A 19,982-nucleotide genomic window follows, 5' to 3' on the forward strand; every position below is an offset into this window, starting at 1 on the left:
TCATTGGCCTAGCCTTTTCCCAACTATTTTAAAGTCTGCGAGATATTGTTACTTAAATTAAGTAGATTATATGAAATTTGTGATTCTTAATTGTTAGTTTTAGACATCTAGATCCCAGATTTTTGAACAAAGCGTCTTAATTTTAGATGCTAATGCTTCTAGTCTTTCTAATTGCATAATACCTTTTCTTATAGTAATTTAAATGTGTCAAATCTTTGTTGATAATGTCATATACACACCTTTATTACTGAACATTTAATTGATGGCACCTGAATTGTCCTCAACATTTTAAGCTCATCAGTAAATGCATCTAAATTACTCTTGGAATTAAATCTCAGGTACCGTTCCTCTTTGCGCTGAAAGCCAAGTGATTAGCCGGCTGTCAGACATTCAGCATTCCGTTAGTAGTCGCAACAAAGAGCACTCGGCTTCGAATTGGTCAGGTAAGCTTCTGTTATCTCCTAGTCTGTCGAATTAACATGTTTAATGCCAAAGTGCCTTTTGAAAAAGTGATGCAATTGCCTTTTCTGTGTCACTATAGAGCAAACAATATGTTTATGTGAATTATTTAGTTATACTTTCAAAATGTCATTTTATTTAACTATGCTGTTACAAATAGTACGTAATAAAAGTTTAATGTTCAGCATGCATAGTATTCTATTATGTCTACAGCAATCATTCTACATAATCCATCTATCGGAGATAATTTTTAAATAAATAATATTATCGTAATTCAATATATCTAATAATATTATTTTAACTTACATGACGTCATAATCTTTGTTGACGGATTTTGAAGACATATGTAAAACGATTGCAATGCCTACGCTATCTTCAAGGCTATTAAAGTTCTTATTAATAATTATAACGAGTACACAGTGAAAATAACTTGAAACCACTAAGACATCATCACCGCAATAATAGTTACGGCCCATTATACTCAAACTTCAAACACTGGGTACTCAAGAAACACCATAAAAGTCCAAAAATAGCTTTCACTTACAATGTTTACAAATAAGCGCTTCGTTAGTGTACATGAAAGGGTAGTAATGTTTGTGTGGCACCTGGTTCAGCGCATGCGCTGTACACTCGGTTCAAAGTAACGCACCTGACGATGTAAGGGAGGTACAGATGAAGTAGTTTTTTTTTTGTGACGTAATTATTTGAATTTACTTTAGCTTTCGGATGTCTTTAAAATTGGTTGCTTGATTATTTTGATAGTTGTCTTTTTTGTGTGAATTTATAACCAATTAAAGGTGCTACAAGTTCGTAATTATGGTGCGTGAATTTTGTCCTTGTCGAAAAATAATATGGATGTTTAGCTAATCTGAAGTCGAAAAAAATATTTGCAGTGGAGTCAGCTGTATACGTAATCTGAATAGCAATAGACCAATTGTTTATGATTCTAGGAGATATATAATGCACTGGAAAGTTCTGTAATGAACCAGAAATGTCAGAAAGCATAACGTTATGAAACGTCTTGAGTTAAACAATGTTTGCAGGTTAAATGAACAACGGGATCCCAGACATAAACAAGTACAATGATGTTATAAACAGACCTATTTAACGCGAACTTTTTGTAAAGTCTAATTTAGAAAAGTTGGTGAAAACTATTTTTTACAATTATGTGTCCTCCCCTTTAGGTAATTTGTCCAGGCTTTCATCAACACTCGCTGTAAGCAGAGTTTAATATTAGAACTACTCTTCATACTCCGTATAATATAAAATGATTTAGGCAAAGAATATTCTTAGATTAAGTTATATTACGCACCGAAATCGTAATGCACGGTCTGTTATTTTTGTGAGCTATTGAAGAGTTTGACTGAGTAAAATCAACTGAAGTTTTATTTTAAATGTTTAAAAATACTTGGATGCTTACTTTAAAATTTTGGTATCAGAAGAGTTCCAGTATTTTTTTCTTCCCCCTTCCGATGATAGAATTCGCTCTAAATATTCTACCATTGATTCTTGAAGTAAATGGCTGGATTTACAATAAGGAGCATCATCACATAAATTCGGTGCACTTGTGCACCAATTATTTGGCCACTTTAACTCAGCAGAATTAGCTGCGATCAATATGTTAACCACCTCGAAAAATCCATTCTACTATCTACCTTTAACATAATATTCGTAATGTTGAGACAGGTATAATACTTCACTATCAAGAGGCTACAAAACATTTTTGGTCTGAATATAAAGAGTATCTTTAGAATTTCTCCATGGTGTTAAATGAATTTATAAATTCAGTATTAAAGGGATATCCAATGATGCTTTAAACTAGAATATTTTCACCTATAATAACCTTTTATAAGCTACAGCGTCTTAGGCCGCCCAGCGGCAGATGGACGCGGGCACGCGACCGGAGCAGTCGCGTGGCGTCGCGAACGCCTACGTATATTGTAATAGTGATTACGCTGTGTAGTGTCATGTGCGTTTTGCTATTGTGATTTTTGCAGGCGCTTGTGAATGTGAGTATCAGAATTATTAATACTTATGAATTGATACTAATAAAAATATAACGTCCTTATTCTATACATATGAAGCTAAAATAAAACAATATAGGGGCTAACCTTCACTAGGTTTTTCAACTATGATTAAGCTTTCATCGTTTTCAATTAGGTATGTATTATAATTTTATACTCTATTTTATCTATCCATTGCTTAGCCAAAGAGAGCCTACGCAGATGAATTTGCATGTAACGGGTGCTAAAATCATGAACGGTTAGTTTATTCACGTACCCCAAGGGGACACTTTCAATGAAGTATGGTTTAATTTACCCGATACTCCTGTAATTATTAAATCGGGTTTAGATTTTAGGTAAAAGGGCAGTAGAAATAACACTAGGTTATCTTTAGCCAATTTACTGCAGTTAAATTAATGCTACATGTATTATTTACTGAATCCTTTAATAATAATTATGCAAATTATTAATATACTGAAGCTAAACATTAAATATGTATTTTTTTAACCAGGTTTGATTTTAAAGTCCAAATATCTGGGATGTTTCATATTATTAAATAAAAATGTGTGATTTTTGCTTATTCGTAAAATAAAAGTTGAAGTAAATAATAAGTCTGTAGACTGTTTATATCTATTCTGAAATAAGTATCCAGAAATACAAATCTTATAATTATCTGCTTCTTTTTTATAAGAGTGTTTGCAAAATTAAAACCTGAATTACATTATTTTTGTACTTTCGTACTAATTAATTACGTCAAACTTTTCAATAAACCTCACATTACGTTATCATGTAATGAGCCCTACAATAAAAACCTTTTTGTTAAATTCACCGAACAGATAAGAAGTAATAACGACACATCATTTCGGTATACAACAGCCAAATGACTAAAGCACATCGTTTGGAGAGCCACGGGTTAAATCCGGTGCCATTGAATTATTGCGACTGTATTATTCAGAATTGTATGCGGTAAACCTTCACACAAAAGCACATTTAGCCTAGCCGGAGGCTTCCCTCGAATATTAGCTGTGTATTTTAAATATCGTTATTCGTATGAATATTCAAGATGGAAGGAATGGTGTTACTGAAAGTGTGTTGTTATTTTTATTAAGTTTTAGGCGTGTTATTACAAGTCTGTTTATTTACCAATACAATGTATTAAATTGTTAGTACATATTTATAATTGTTTTTTATTAATTTGTTAGTATAATAAACAGTACATAAACATAGAAGCAATAGGCTTCATACACTATGAGGGATTTCAAGCTTTTTATGAAGAAAAGGTTTCAAACTTAGCTAGACGGTGATTAGAAGTCCTGTAATCATGAAGAACCTACCTATACCTATCGTGTCATGAAGAACCTACCGCTTTTAAATCAGACCCTTGACCCAGCTCCCTAACGAGAACGCCTTGACGCTTTTCCTATTGAGCTATCGAGACTTAGTAAAGCATGCGTTAAGAAATTTGTATCAAGATCCATTTTTTTTTTGAAATCCGTACCCAAGAGGTAAAAACTGAACCCCATACTAAGACTCTCCGCTGTTTATCTATCTAGCCGTACGTCACCAGGCGGTATTGTATAAAACTGTTATTTGAATCGTGATATTTTAACAGACGATGCATTTCTATTGCTACATAACAAAATCAAAAATAACAAATGTGAAGCTACAGTGTTTCGGAAGGCTCGTTAAATTGAGGGTCCCGGCTGTTATTCCTACATTTATGACAGTCGTTACAGGTCGAAGCTTGAAAAGTCTGACAACTAGTCTAAACAAGGGGTATCGTGTTGCCCAGGTGACTGGGTTGAGGAGGTCAGATAGTCAGTCGCTCCTTGTAAAACACTGGTACTCAGCTGAAACCGGTTAGACTGGAAGCCGACCCCAACATAGTTGATAAAAGGCTAGGCCGATGATGAAAAAGGTACAGTTGGCAGTTATAGTCATAATTTTGATGGGTGCACTTTTTTGTAGGTTCAGACGATCAGACTCCCATTTGACTAGGTTTTATTTATAAGGTGTAGATTAACAGAAGCCCTAAATCTACAATGAGCAAAATTAAAAACAATATATATACCTAAATAGAGGCAGATATATACTACCTAAATAGAGGCATATTTAGACACTAGTCTTTAAATACGCCACATTAGAAAACACATTGGTATTTGCTATGACCTAACACAGTACGTATTATACCAGTCATCAAATTACAGTACTAAACTCAGAAGAGCAGGCGTTAAATAGACTGTCAAATTTGCAAGTAATGAAGTGCATTGTCGATTTTGATTTGTTTATGATGTTCTATCAACACCTGGTATTTGTTTTGACCTTGTATTATGAGAGCTCCAATTGTCAGTCATACTGGCATATATGTAGTTCAGTGTATTTAGTCAGCTTAGATTTGTATTTCTTAAAAAAGGTTTTGGTCGGTTTTATGTCAATTACATCCTCTAAATAATATATCCCCTAATAATAGATCCATGAAAATATAATGGAAGAATATAACACGTTCTATACTCCCCCATGAAACAATAAAACTGACAAATTACAAATAATTGAAATAATAGAAGCCCCAAAGGGCTTATGTTTTGAATGTGTTAATATCAATTTGTTTCGAGGCCACAGCTGTCCTTAATTTCAAACATTTGAACAAAGTTTAGTTTAATTAAAATCATCGGCGTATTTCCAATAGTTGGGTCCTATAATAGTGACGTGATATAAAGTGTAACCAACCAAATGTTAATCAATAGCATACCTGTTAGCCATTGTTATTAATTTTGCGTCTGTAATAGCGGTTTTTATGATTAATTGCATACCTTTTGTACTACCAGAGTGTGACGTGTATGCGAGTGGCCGAGGATTGTTTTTGTCAGAATGCTTGAGGTTCTGTGCGCGAGATGTATGAGTGCTGTGTACTATTATAATTCTCATTATTATTGTTTTTTTTTTTGTAATTTTGTGTTATCTGATATTATTTTATTTTTTTCTTGTATTTCCTTGTATCTTCAATTTATATTAAAATTTCGTATGTTGTGCCGATTAGATATAAGTTACTGATGTTGATAATAAGTTATGTTCTATGTGTATATGAGTAGTGTAACTGGTTTTTACCGTTCTATTCAATAAATAAATAAATTAATTAAAGTAGTACCTAAATATGGATTTACTATCAGATGGTGTCATATACCTCGAACGAGATATAGTTTGATATTTTCATTTCAACCTATTTCTCGTTCTTTTCAGTAGCGCTCTCTCTCGATCTCTCGGCATAGGTCGTGACAGTTTTCGCCAAAGGTACAAATCCCACTATCTAATTCTGGATCAACAAAAACAAAACTGACACCACGCATTGTCGTTTGGCGGTGCATTTTTCTTGATATTGAGTCCAGTTTTGTGCTATTCATGCTAGAATTTTGATCATCTTAAACGATACTTCAGTTCTGTGAGGATTGCATAAATAAATCCTGATACACGCAATGTGCAAATTTTATACCTGCCTTCGACGTTAGCGAAATTATTATCGACACCCTGATTTCTGAATAGCAGTTGAGCCATAACCTAAACGACGTAGTTCCTAACCGACGACTGTGACCGGTTCACTCCAGAGATATCTATTTGTAATATAAAAAATGCATAAACAAAAGTCCAATGCATACACTAGTTACTGGTTATTGTATATTTTATATCACAAAAAGACATAAAACTACATCCAATGTCATATCATAATAAACTAGTTTAAAATCCCTAAACGCTCAATTTACTTAGCCAATTACACACCGTTATTCAATGATACCACATCCGTAGAGTGCATTTCAAGTAACAAATAGATAAATAATAGATTCCTCGGAGCGTGCACTCGGTTCTAAGACCGCAGTCGATTTATCTCAGCGCCGGACACTAACTCACTGTGTCCGACTTGTGCGTCCGTCCAGTTACAGACGTACAGGCTAAGAAATTGTGTAATTGAAATCAATATTTGTTGTATGTTCTCGTAAACTTTTTACCTATCGCGGTACGATATTGTTGCCAGCTTTTTGGCGATTTGAAAAGATATGCTTACGATTCTGATGTCTTCTTTCTATCTCTTCTATAGCTTCTTTTAGTTTCATATAATTTATGGTAAAGTTTTAAAAAATTGTATTGTGAACTTACTACTTTTTTTATTTTAATAAGTGTGGTTTTACTTTTCGCTGATACAAGTCAGAGTGATTCTTACAAGGACTGTTTAACTTCAAACAAATACGAGTCAATTGAATAAAACAGAACCTTTTACCTACCAGTTTCAAAATTTGTATATTTATTCTCCAATCCTCAGAAATTACTTTTATCGGCACATCAACAAGGAAATTTAGTTGCATAGAAGTTATGTAAATTAAATTCACATCCCGTTTGACGACGTTATTAGTTTTGCTTACCATCCCCAAACATGCCAAACTGTGATCAAGTTTGAAGTCTCGATGCGTTGTATGTAAAAGAGAAAAGTTGGAAATATTTTGCTGTTGTGCACTCTAATATTTTCCACGTTGGTTTTCGCATTCATTTCAACAATTTCCTAGCTTTATTGTCTAGAGCATTCTCATTTCGCAAGCGAGTGCATACATTTATATTCTGCCTTTCCCATGGGTGTCTTATAAAAATATTAATTAATTTAATTTACTAGTGGACATTGTTGAAGTTATCTTTTAATTATCTTTTAAACTCTTCTTAAATTAATATTTTATGTTTTCAACTGAGCACAGTTTTGTGGTAAAACAATGTCAATAATTATTTTTGTAATAAGGAAGTTCAAAATTACAATACTCTTGACCATTACGGGAGGTGTATTATGTAGTAAAGATGCACCCGACTGCGAAATATAGCTACCATTTAAAACACTGACACTACAGTACTGGAACATTTTCCCAGTTTTATTACCAGGTAACTGGAAGCCCTGAAGAGGTAACATTTTTCAGCCAACATTTATTATGGTTAGAAATATACCAGAGCACTGTTTATTTACTCAAAATTTTGTCTCGAAAATTTTCAAGCTCTCATTGTTAATTTTTACCATTCTTGAGAGTTGTATCATAAGCAGTGGAATAAACATTAGAAAAAGAAATATTCGGACAATAAATAAATAATGGAAGAAAATTAAATAATGAATGAAATCTCCTAAATAACGGAAGCCAACGAACCAGTGAACTTTGAATTAACCTGCGGCGTTTAATTCAATATTACCGTCTGTTTCCATCAGCTCACTCGAATTAAATCATGGCGATGCGCTACTGGCACCTGGCCAGGCGACGTACCCATTAATATTGTGTTAGACGAACGCCCGACTGCACTGCAACGCTGTGAAGTCGAGCCTGATAAGAATGCTCCAATTTTTAAAACAAGCTTTTAACTTCCGACCAGTTCTGACGTATGGAGTACTTGTTTTACGCATGTTCGTTTTTGTTAAACTAAAAGTGACTGTCGTCGCGTTATACCTACCTACCTACCCATGGTTTAGGGGTCTGTTTAATCCAGAAAGTAGGTAACTCTGTTATCCTGGAGCGCGTAGATCTTTTTAGTGTTCCGTAGCCTAAACGATAGCACGTAACTTAAGCTTCACTGTTTGTCCGTCCGTCTGTCACCAGGCTGTGTCTTATAAATCGTTGTCTTTGGATAAATTAAATTTAGATGTATGACGTTTTTCTGTTGCGGCTTTAACAACTAATAAAAATCGAGGAGATGCAACGTTGGCACGGTCGTAAGCTTGATGGGTTACGTTGGGTTTTAGTTGGCTTGATGGGTTTATTTGTTCGCAAATTTGTTTTTCTTTAGCTTATTTATACGAAATCCTCTATGTCGCAAGTCTGACTCGCTATGGGTCGGTTGGTAGGTTTTTTTCGTCAAGCATTATTACAAACCCTGCAAGCCAAGAATCACTTTACGTAGCGGCATATAATATTCTTCACCTATTTTTATAAAACTTACGTAACCACTATCTACTACTATAAACACTTCACGTCTTGTCATAATAAAACCCTTATAAACGCTTATACGTCGGATGCGACGGTAATGTCATTAGGGATGAAATTAACGACGTCGCCAATCTTGTTAGCCGCGTCGCCTTTATAATTACCTATCTGTTAGTATGATCATACTATAGCTGTGTGTTCGACTACTTGTGTTTAGATAATAGGTACTCACGGACTTGCTAAGCCCAACAACTCATTTGTGTGCTATAATTAATTCGGAAACTGTTTTTCCAACTGAAATAGACTTATAAATTTTGTTAAGAAGGTTAAAGACTATCCTATCGACTGGTCTGTTGGTCTTGTGGTTAGTGGCCCTGACTGCTATACCGGAGGTCGTGGGTTCGATTCCCACCCAGGATAAATGTTTGTGTGATGAGCACGATCATTTGTTCTGTGTCTGGGTGTAATTTATCTATACTTATGTATGTATTTAAAAATATTTAAGTATGTTTATCAGTTGTGTAGTTAGCATAATACAAGCTCTGCTTAGTTTGAGACTAGATGGCGTTGTGTGAAAGTTGTGGAATATTATTAACGCCTTTAGTTTTTAAAGTTAACTATTTCTGTATTACTTTCAGATGTGCACCGAATTATTAAAGTAAAGATTTTAAAGACATTTCCCTGTCAGTCAGTTTTATTCTCAGCTATCACGCATCTTTCGTCCACGTATCAGACTTAGATTACATTCGCTGTGCCTGCAATCGCATGGCTGGCTTCGTCGGAATCTTCAGACATTACGCACGTCCCATTTTATTAGAAACGTGTGGATTACTTCACGATTTCCTACTTTTTCTTGACTTATTTATACCAGTGTATCGATAGAATTAAACTTTATTCTACGATTTATCTGAATTAAGGCTTAACTTTAAAAACTTATGATTATGAGTGACTTATACTAAAGTTTATGAACTAAATTAACATAGCTTTTTACACACGTTTTTTAACATGATGAAGCCTAAACAAAAATAATTTCCTAGGCAAGCCTAGGGATGCCAAAATTTGATACGGATTGGTTAATTATTTTACTTGGTGGGTAATAATAACATACTTGTTCTTTGCCCAAAGGTTAAAAGCGGAACCGTAATACTAAAGGTCCCCTGTTTATCTGTCTATCACCTGTCTCTCAGGCTGCATCTCATTTGCCGCGATATCCTATACAGTTAAAATTTTCACATGGTAGTATTTATATTGCCGCTGTAACAACAAGAAAATGAACATTAATCGAGGCAGATCAACGGATGGCTCGATAATAAATTTGATAGGTAACAATGTTGCTTTGCAATTTAGTTTTTCTTAAGCTGAATAATATATAATATGGAAAGTCACAACGAATTGCATTTGACAGGTTTTTTTCATATGAAACGAAATTAAGGCGTAACTTGCTAGCGTTATCATCTTTAAAACTAGTTTAATAAACGTGGTGGAAATAACGTCAACTCGTGAATATTTATGAACTTTACAAAATGTTGGAGATAACGTATTAAACTAATAATGTCCAATAGAGAACCTATTAAATATTCATGAAGTCCGTCTAGACTAAACAATAACTAATTTTAGTTTTTAGCTACTAAAGTTCATATTTCATCATTAAGTTGAATGCAGTTTTAGCTGAATTTCTAGTTTACCGCCAGCGCTAACCAAATTTGTTCAGGGAGAGGACGAAACATACCCCTTTAATTTAGGTTTAGGTTAGAGTTGACCGCAACTTTAAACCTACAGCTAGTTTTGAATGCTAGTACAGTTTATGTTAATTACTTGAACTAGTTTGGTACATTCATCCTCATTAAACGGACGACGAAACGAACTGTTTTAATTTTCTTTGATGTTCAAACAAGCCCATGACACAACTCTTCGTATGCATTTTGCATTTTTTATATAGGAAAATTTAATACATTTTTTATCGTACTATTGATCACAGTAAGGCGATTAATATACACCACTGCGCACCGCCGTGCCCGAAGATGGAAGTGGTAAAGTTGAGAGCACCGCTCAATCGAGCGGTCACGCGGGGTATATATACATGTTATTACTTCTTTTCTCATCCATAATCGGGTTTCTTTTTAAGCAATTTTCATATTCCTTTTTAATACAAGTTGCTGTTTCACGCTGTTTTGTATACTTTTGTTGGTAACTAACTTGTTACACTCCACAGATCTTAGTCTCAAAAGTATCCCTATGTCCAGTAAAAAAAATAAACAATATTGAATAAAACACTGAAATAATATTTAACATAAAATTAGAACTATAGCTTTAAATAATTAACGAACTAATAAAGCGTGATGTTGCCTCGACTTTGTTTCGTGAATTTGTTAGGTATAGAACTATCGACAGTGAATATAAAAAAAAAACACTGTAGACAGTTAATAAAAAACAACGTTCAATAAGGCCGAAGAATAAATAGTTTGTAAGATCTCAATTCATCAATATGCAATATTTAAATATGTATTCGTTTACTTTAATATTAATATTAAAGTCAGCCAATAGAGCAGCCGCTCAGTCAGTTAATATCTCAGAATACATAATGAGACCCAGATCAAAGTCCCAATTACCCGCCTATCCTGACCTCAACGCTAGTTACACCACAAAACTCGGCTTATTTGAACGGGGTAAGGCGCTACCGCATTGAACCCTCGCTATGACTTCAATTAGGCGTCCTTATCTACAGATATCACAATTTGTTGGTAGTTGATATTGATGGTCAATACATATAGGCATGCTATATAATAATGCAAGTTAGAGGTAATATTTTTTGTTGTTGTTTTCTAGCTATCAGTCGAAAATATCTTAAAAATAATATTCGTATTTTAGTTGAATTTGAATAATTTCCATTATACACAGGTGTTGGCAGTTTTTCTTTGTCACGTTGAAGTAGGTCGACTAATTTTGATGAAATTTGGTGTTAATTTTGCTCATAATCTATATTAAATGACATGATATGGTGCAGCTAGTTTTAAATAAAACCTTATTATGTGTACCTGTACATATTAGTTTACGTTATTGTTTGCGACTGTATAGTTAGACTAAAACTAATATTGTTTACAGTTACGACTAGGGAACTAGTTTGCAGTTGAATACTATTCTTGTAACTCGTGAAATATTCTAGGAATATGCATTAAGAAGTAATACTGTACGTTTAAAATGAAAGTTCTGGTTTATATTATACTTTAAATTTTTTTTTCCATATAATTGAGTATCATCATTTCGTCTGTCACACAGTTCAATTCCGATCGCTTTGATTTCAAAATTGAGTATCTTGAATAAACTTTTTATTAGACAAATTTTACAGGCGTCAAACGACAGAAATCTTGATATGAGGTTATAATTTATAAACAAGAATTTAGATAAGCCTAAATAACCGTTGACCCTGTATAATTAACAAAACTCTTCATTAGTCACGCAGAGAAGCGAAAGGCGCCAATACTGAGGTTAAGTGCTCAATATTAATTAGTACAACCGTTTGTTAACCTTTGTTGATATGCTAGGAGGAGATCCGAGACAGAATAATTGGAGTAGGGTCGTTTTAGACGTGAAACTAGACGAAGTACCACCTGTCACCGTGTTTGTATGCGGCGCGAATAATGGTTGATTATGAAATTAAACATTCAAGCTTGTACCCACGGCTATTCGTATATAGATTAATATTGTTCATGAATGAATTAGATATGAATATAAGAATACATTACTCTAATCTGTATAGGTCGAATGTAAGAATACTTTTTTGATTACTAACCCATATAGGATGCAGGGCGTACCGTAACAATTGCCCCAAAATGTTGCAACTAAAAAGTTTTTGAAAGAAGTTCGAAATCGATATCTGTATTTGAGAAACAGTTTAGCTGATTTATTTGTTAAAATTAAGCTCTTTACGTAAGCCAGCTTTATCCACATGTTATAGCGTATAATATTTGAGATATAATAGATGTAAGATGTAATCTAGACTATGTCAGAATGCGTTTACTTAGAATGTTAACAATTTATTTTAAAATTCTGTTAAAAAAAAAAACAAATCAAATCGTAACTAAGCAGGTATCTACCTTATCAATTCAATTTATAAACATGGTTCACCTCAAGTTTAAGTCCTTTTGTGTAGCCACACTTATGTGGCTACACAAAATCTTAATTTTATTCAAAACTAGCTGTTACCCGCGACTTCGTCCGCGTGGTTAGAAAATATAATGTAGGTTTTTTTTTTAATCGGATTAGTTTTTCTGCGTTTCTGCCCTTAGTTGTAAAATATTTCATTTCTGATCTGCTCCTATTCATCATAGATTGATGGTAGATATATATCCTATTGCCTTCCTCAGTTAATGGGCTAACACTGAAATATTTTTTCATACCGCTCAGTAGTTTCTGAGATTAGGGCGTTCAAGCCTGACAAACTCTTCAGCTTTATAATATAAGTCGGTATATGTAGGTTATGTGCATATAGGAAAAATTAAACTTAAGGTATATTTTTTTAATAATATCATAGAGAGGTAAAATTTGTGTGTCTGTGACATTTTGGGGGGTAATCTCAACATAATATGCTGAACCGATTTTGGAAATTCTTTTACTAAATAGAAAGCCATGTTACTTTTCTTCACGTATGGCAAGTCACTTGTCCTTCAAAGATCGGACAGGGTTTTTCATATATACTGCATAATCTGTATATACCCAAATAAAGTCGTCTAATAGCGTGGGAGCAAGTCTTGTGATGAAAGTTACATTATCTTAAACTTCTAAACCTAAACCTATGCTATGTAGGTAATACGCGTTTTTTGTGTCCGTGAATGGTAGAGTGTTTCAATCCTTTACACACCGATCGCGTGCTTCTGCCGGTCAGAAATATGAGCCGGTGGGTCATTTTCTCGTGTTGTGTCTGGTCATGATAATTCGATACGAAATATATTTAATTTGTAAAAACTTTGGGTAATTTTTAGGCCAATTCATCATCCGAATCAATAAGGTGGTATACTTGGGCTTGCACTTAAAATGTCAGCATAAATCGGCCTTCTTAAATCTGTTGCACCAAAAGATGGAATGTGAATTTCTGAAGGGTTTTTTAATATTTCAATATGTACTTTCCCCACTGAGAAGAACATACCGTTTGTTTCTTTTTGCCATTTAACACCTTTATAATATATACCGAACCATATCTGATGGCGGAATCTGTAGCGCAGTCAATCATAGGAGTATAGGAAAATGCACTCCGTTCCTTATCAACCTAAGGAAGGCCGCCATGCCTTACGGCAACATTTTGAGACACATCTGATACGTTATGTCAGATGACTTCGACATTGTTCAAAGAATGTCGAAGGCGATCAGAATTCAAATGTTCGTTGCGCTCTTTTTCTGTCTCTTCTTGTCCAGTTATTCTTTCTGACTTTCCAATTGATTATGAATATTTTGTTGTGTAAGTTTTCGGTAAAATTTATGTTTATCTCGGTCAAACTGTTCACCATCACGTTCATCACTTGTTTCAAAAGACCTATAAGTAGATATGCGATTTTGCTGAGAACTCAAGTATAATTTTCCATCAGTAAATTAACGTCTCCAACTCGCGATACAATGCGTGACGTTCACGATCAGTGGACTGTCGCGCATCATGTTCTGCACTTGTCTCTAGATACGCTGAGAAATCAAACGCAATTAACGCTACGGAGCGAGTTGCAGCCTGATGTTCTCAAAAAGCATCAACTCTCTCCTGACGCTCTTCAATAGATTCTGAGGACCTTATGATCATCCATATTTTAGCTCCTTTGAAACATTGGGAAAGATTTACCTTTTTTAGTCATCGTCATAGTTTTATTGTGAAGTTACCTGATCAAGTAAAATGTAAGTAACTGCTCCGCTGGCTACTAAGTAGGTTTTATGACTATATATAAAACAATAAAGACTTCTTTTAATTTACTTTTCAAACTATGACAGACATCAAAATATGTCAAATGTTTGACAGGAAAGTAAGGTAAAGGCACCTATTTCCGCGGTGTTTTCATTATAACTTAAAAAAAAAACATAAACTGAGTATTTAATATACCTTTCCGTAGAATTGGATTTTTTTATTAGAAGTGTTATTTATCTTAATTTGAAAAAAATATTAAGGAAAGGAGAAAGGCAAATCTCTTTATTGTCTTTGGATTTTAAATCAGTGTTAGTGTTTAAAAATGCTCGGTATTTAAAAACTTAATTTTCTCCTCAATGCGTGAAGAAATACTCAAGAAAAAAAAAAATATTGTTCAGTAACTTAAAACTAAATACATTTAGGCGCTAGCCTCCACACTAGGATTCCCTGTGTCGTGGATGCTAGTCTCTTACATCCAGATAAGAGATAAGTGTTTTCGATAAAAAATATAAACCTTATGATATTTTAAACTAAACAAAAACTCACACAATATAAAACTATCATCTAAAACACTATTTGGCAGATTTAGTATGAAACATGCATTCAAGTAGCTGGTAGCTTTAAACTGAGCGATTATTTGAAAACCTACACATACTAAAGCCATCATTTGTAAGACTATTTGTGTGTGTACATAAATAATTAAAAAAAACAGCTAAATTATTGATTAAATAATGTATCTTGCAGACGGAAGTAATAACACTGTTCTCTTCCACAATACCGGAATATGGTGCCTTTACCTTAATAAATTAAATTTGTTATTTTTTTGGTCTTTTCTGCATTTTTTTCGTATTATCTCACCGTTTAAACCTTCCCTGGACTTCAACGAATATTTCAAGACCAAAAAAAGCCAAATCGGTTCAGCCGTTTTCGAGTTTTAGTGAGACTAACGAACAGCATTTCATTTTTATATATATAGATTATATAACCTTCTTCTAATAACACGTGACGCACTTGTTCCAAGAGATTACTACCCTGGACAGGCGTTTCTCAAAGTTTACACCATCAATAAACGATCGTCTCCTTCAAGGACAAGGCATTTGAAGAAGAGTGAAAGAAAAAGCCTACTTTTATTTGTATTCCTTGAATTGCCCTGGCGCGTGAATTTGACAAAATCCTATTATCGTTAGTTGCTTCATTAAACAGTTTCATAAGTTTGTTTAATTTATCGGATAATGTGAAACCAACAAACAACATTTGACCACCAAAAACACTATTTACGGCTTTTAAATTATTCCCATTTGTTTGTGTCAAGTTAATTGTATGTTCAGTCAACCGGTTGATGGTAGGCTAATATTAATGATTGCAATTATAAATTATTAACAAATTTAGTCTTCCGATTTGTTACTAATTGCTGTCACAAGTTATATAAAGTATGCTACGCATGTGTACACGTAGCATACTTTTTATGTATGTTCATTAAAGATAGTTTGCAGATAGTTAAATCTTTCCATTTAAATGGTCAAAGTAATATAAATTAACGGTTATACTAGGTTGTACGAGCAACATACTACTAAATAAGAAAAAATACAGTGAGAACTACATTCGTTCCGATATACATGAAATCAAACCGATCCTTAGAATAAAATATGTCTAATTTGCGTACAAGTTGCCTTATTATCTGATCCCGAGAATTCACTATTTTGTAAGCGCCCGCATCGGACCGCCCACACTCCTAATCTAACTTTGCGAAGTTCCAATCTGAAGTCAAAATGGAAAAGGATATTCCCACATCTGATACCAAAATGTTTTAACGTCATGATTAATGTGATACGGGTGCTTTTATACTTATTCGGCTATGGTCCATACAGTTTTTTGTTTATAACAGGCATTCAACGAAATTAAGTATTTAGCCTAAACCAGTAAATCATTCAAATATGTTTTTTTCTTCTTTTCAGGTAAACAGAATCCAGACTGCTATGATTCGGGCATGGAGTGGATATTTGACATTCATTCTAGTCCTTACACAGGCTGGGAGCGACTGGCTCAATTGTGCTCATATACCAGAATGCCACTGCAAATGGTCTTCGGGCAAGAAGACAGCGTCATGCGTCTCGGCAGGGTTGAAACAACTTCCAAACCTAGCTGCAGATATCCAAGTTCTAGATTTACATGGAAATCCTTTAAGGAGGCTAGAAGAAGACGCCTTCGCGACTATAGATTTGCTCAATCTTCAACGTTTAAATATCAGTTCAACAGGTCTTCAGTTTTTACATCAAAATGCCTTTCGGGAACTTCGAATATTAATAGAATTAGATCTGTCTCAAAACGAACTGCTTCAAATATCACCTGACACATTCAGAGGCGCAGATCGCTTACGGTTGTTGATACTCAACGACAATCCCTTGAGTGCACTAGTAGCGGAACAATTTCCGCCGCTAAAACATTTAAAAAAGCTCGAAATATCAAGATGTAAGCTTCGAAACGTGCATCCGTTTGCATTTGTGAATCTACAAGCTTTGGAAACTGTTAATATTCATCAAAACTTACTATCATACCTTCACCAAGACACCTTCAATCTTCCAGTCCTAAAAACACTTACATTATCAGATAACCCTTGGTACTGCGATTGTCGTTTACGAGAATTCCATGACTGGTTTCTAAATAGCAATCTTGGAAACGAGGACGTTTCATGTGGTGGACCAGAAAAGAAGTCTGAAATGTCATGGAGAGTTTTAAAAAGAGATGATATGGTATGTCCTCCATCAGCTACGACAGCGCCGACTGTTATTAGAACCGAAACTGGGGATGAAATATCTTTTGGCTGCTTTGTGAAGGGTGACCCTAAACCTTCTGTGACGTGGATGTTTCAAAATGTAGAAGTTAAAAATAGTACGAATAAGCATAGTGATATTTTAATCAATAGGTACCAGGTAGAAAATTTTGATGAATACAACGACGATTTTTTAAACAAAAGTGCGCAATGGGTCAATGTGACAATAACTAATGTGACCAATGACTTGTCCGGGGAGTGGAAATGTAGTGCTAAAAGTCCGGTCGGGGAAGCTAATGCATATCTTACTTTGTTTTTGCCCAAAGCTAGGACAGCAACCGCGCGACTAGCGCCAGACTACTCAACATTTTTTCTAATTGGCGGTTCATTACTGGCCATGACAACAGCTGGATTTATATCTGCTTGCATTTGCTGGAAAACTAAGCGCCGAAGAGTCCCGCCTAGCCGAAGCTTTACTGATCAAGAAAAAAAGCTTTTAGATACTTCTTTAGCTGTCAGTTGTGATCGGACAAGTGGAGACTTCGGGTCGTCATACGGCTTCGAGATGCTCGACAGATCTATTTCAATGGAGTCAGATGACGCCAGGTGCTTAGATCCCGTGCAAATTACCATAGAAGGTCCTCCAGGCTCCTTTCCCCCACCTCCCGCTGAATTTGCTTTACCAGCTCCATACGGTAACATTTTTATATCTGTCCAAGTTGCTGGACATAGCGATGAATACCCAGACCTTTTGGGAGGTGGAGCTACTTTACCGAGGCGAAGTAGAACATGCTTTTTAAAGTCTGCTTACGATAATATGGGTCCTAGAATCACGGCTGCTGGTAGTTCAACATGGTCACTTCCAGGTGCTAATGCTGACAAGAATGTCGAAAAAGACCCATTGACTATGCCTTTATCAACCTTTTCTACTGAATTTACTGCTCTGTAAGTTTATACTGAATCAATATCAAATTTTAAAAGACCATTAACCGGATTATCCTTGTGTATCTAATATACCTTCTTCTATCGAATTATTTAGTACTGTTTTTTTCATTGCAGATCATGTAATATAAAAAATATTCCAATACAAAGTACAAGTATTCGTGTTATTGCTTTGTATTACAATGCTAAGGTAAATGACAGTCGTAAATCAATAAAATTAATTAATTTGTTAAAATCGTTTAAAGCAATGGTTTCATTTCGTGTTTTCTGTCAAGCTAGGTATTTATTTTTACATTACTTTGGTCCATCGAGCACAATTTCAATTTAAAATTTATTGTTCTGAGTTTAATCATTCATACATTCAATAAATGATGGCAAAATTTCGGTTTAAATTATTTTGTGAGTAAATGAATTTATAAGCAATTTTATTAATAATCTTGACAAATTTAAAGAGAGATAATATTAAACTGTTCGTTTTCAGTTGCTTTCGACTTTAACGATGAACAGATTATGCAAAAAGGAACTCAATTTATGTTTTTGACAAAAAATTGTGCAATTGATAATTTAGTCACTATTAATTTATATTCATGTAATAATCCTATATCCAATAATCACCCTTTTCACCTTTCAACTTTGTAAGTTAAGCCAATATTTTCCTCCTTTTAGTTTAGTTATTTAAGATTTTATATGTACTATAAGTATCGTCTACAGTTTAGGCCTAGATACAGTTTTTAGTATTTACAAGGAACATAATGCCTAACATATCAAATTTTTAGACGTAGATTAATTAATTTTGGATTTTGAAATAGTATTTGCATTAAACCATGTGTGTAAATATTGTTATAGTATACGAAATTTCTTACAAATGTAAGAGCAAATCTAAAGAAATACTTTTTAACGCATTTTCTGACCAATGTATGTATTGTATGTCCTTTCAAAATAAAACGACAACGATTTCAAAACTCCTTGAGGTCGTATTATGCGATGAGTCAATGAGATGACTCAATCTAATATAAATGGATTAGTCCTTTAGCCAGATTTCAAAAACATATTGAATACGTTTTTTTCATTTCATCAGATCCTTAAAAAGTAAGTAAAATAAGTTGATGAAATATATGGTAGTTTGGGCTAGTAAAATCACTTGCCAGTAAGAAGCGTACTGGTAAGTGACGTCACGCGAGACTTAAGTAACTGTATTCATTCTTCATTTTATGTTAACGAGATAAAATAAATAATATGTATGCAATATTTTTTGAAATCTGTCTGGCGTACAATGCAGTTTTCTTTTTGTCAAATACCGTATTGATTTATAAAGCTCTTTGTACATGACGCAATGAAAGCTATGCAAGTCATGTTATTTTCCAGAAAGTCTAAATACGAATCTCGATAAGTTAAAAAGGTGGTAGTCGCTTTGATCTCCGAGCATCGGAGATTTGTATTGCCTCCTGTACGAATATCTTTAAGTAAAGAGAGATGTAGCCGGGCACATTACAAAGTTTCTATTAAAATTATTTTAACACATCATAATACGACCTCTTCTTTGTGGTTTGTGCTATTATTTTAACATTGCCTACTAGAAAGAGATGTAAAATAAATTGTATAGCGACATCTCTTGCTAGCGGTTACCGATATAGACTTGACTACTAATTAATTAAGGAATTTTCATGAAACATTTTAATGATGACTGTACGAATACGTACAACTTTTGTGCATTGTCTTTAAAAGATAATCAAAAACCAACAATTATCGCTTGTGCGAATAGATTTTTTGTGACTGGGTTGTGAGGAAAATATTAGAGCATTCTTATTTGAAATGTTTTTTACTTAAATTAAGATCGATGAGCTCCAAATCCTAGATTGCTATCGGTGTTACTGCAAGGCACCATTACACAATGTTGTAATGCCCTGTCCTCATCCACAATTGTATTGTGTCCTAATTTCAAAGCTCATTCTACAGGCACAGGATCAAGGTATCGTTTGACAATGCACAAA

The 19,982-nt window shown here is 34.1% G+C and overlaps 1 protein-coding gene across 1 annotated transcript; it reads left to right on the forward strand.

Annotated features, from left to right (window-relative positions):
* The first annotated feature begins 1,400 nt into the window (after positions 1–1,400).
* On the forward strand, positions 1,401–18,998 carry LOC113491790 (leucine-rich repeat-containing protein 24-like). Its single transcript, XM_026868954.1, has 2 exons — positions 1,401–2,468; positions 16,235–18,998. The coding sequence occupies exon 2, from the start codon at positions 16,256–16,258 to the stop codon at positions 17,996–17,998; it is 1,743 nt and encodes a 580-aa protein (XP_026724755.1). The 5' UTR covers positions 1,401–2,468; positions 16,235–16,255; the 3' UTR covers positions 17,999–18,998.
* Positions 18,999–19,982: the final 984 nt, after the last annotated feature.

The sequence above is a fragment of the Trichoplusia ni genome, chromosome 3, assembly GCF_003590095.1.
Source record: "Trichoplusia ni isolate ovarian cell line Hi5 chromosome 3, tn1, whole genome shotgun sequence".
NCBI classification, from domain to species: domain Eukaryota; kingdom Metazoa; phylum Arthropoda; class Insecta; order Lepidoptera; family Noctuidae; genus Trichoplusia; species Trichoplusia ni.

What these genes read in the sequence shown, in the direction of transcription:
- LOC113491790 (XM_026868954.1), top strand. Translation starts at nt 16,256, where the DNA reads ATGATTCGGGCATGGAGTGGATATTTGACATTCATTCTAGTCCTTACA.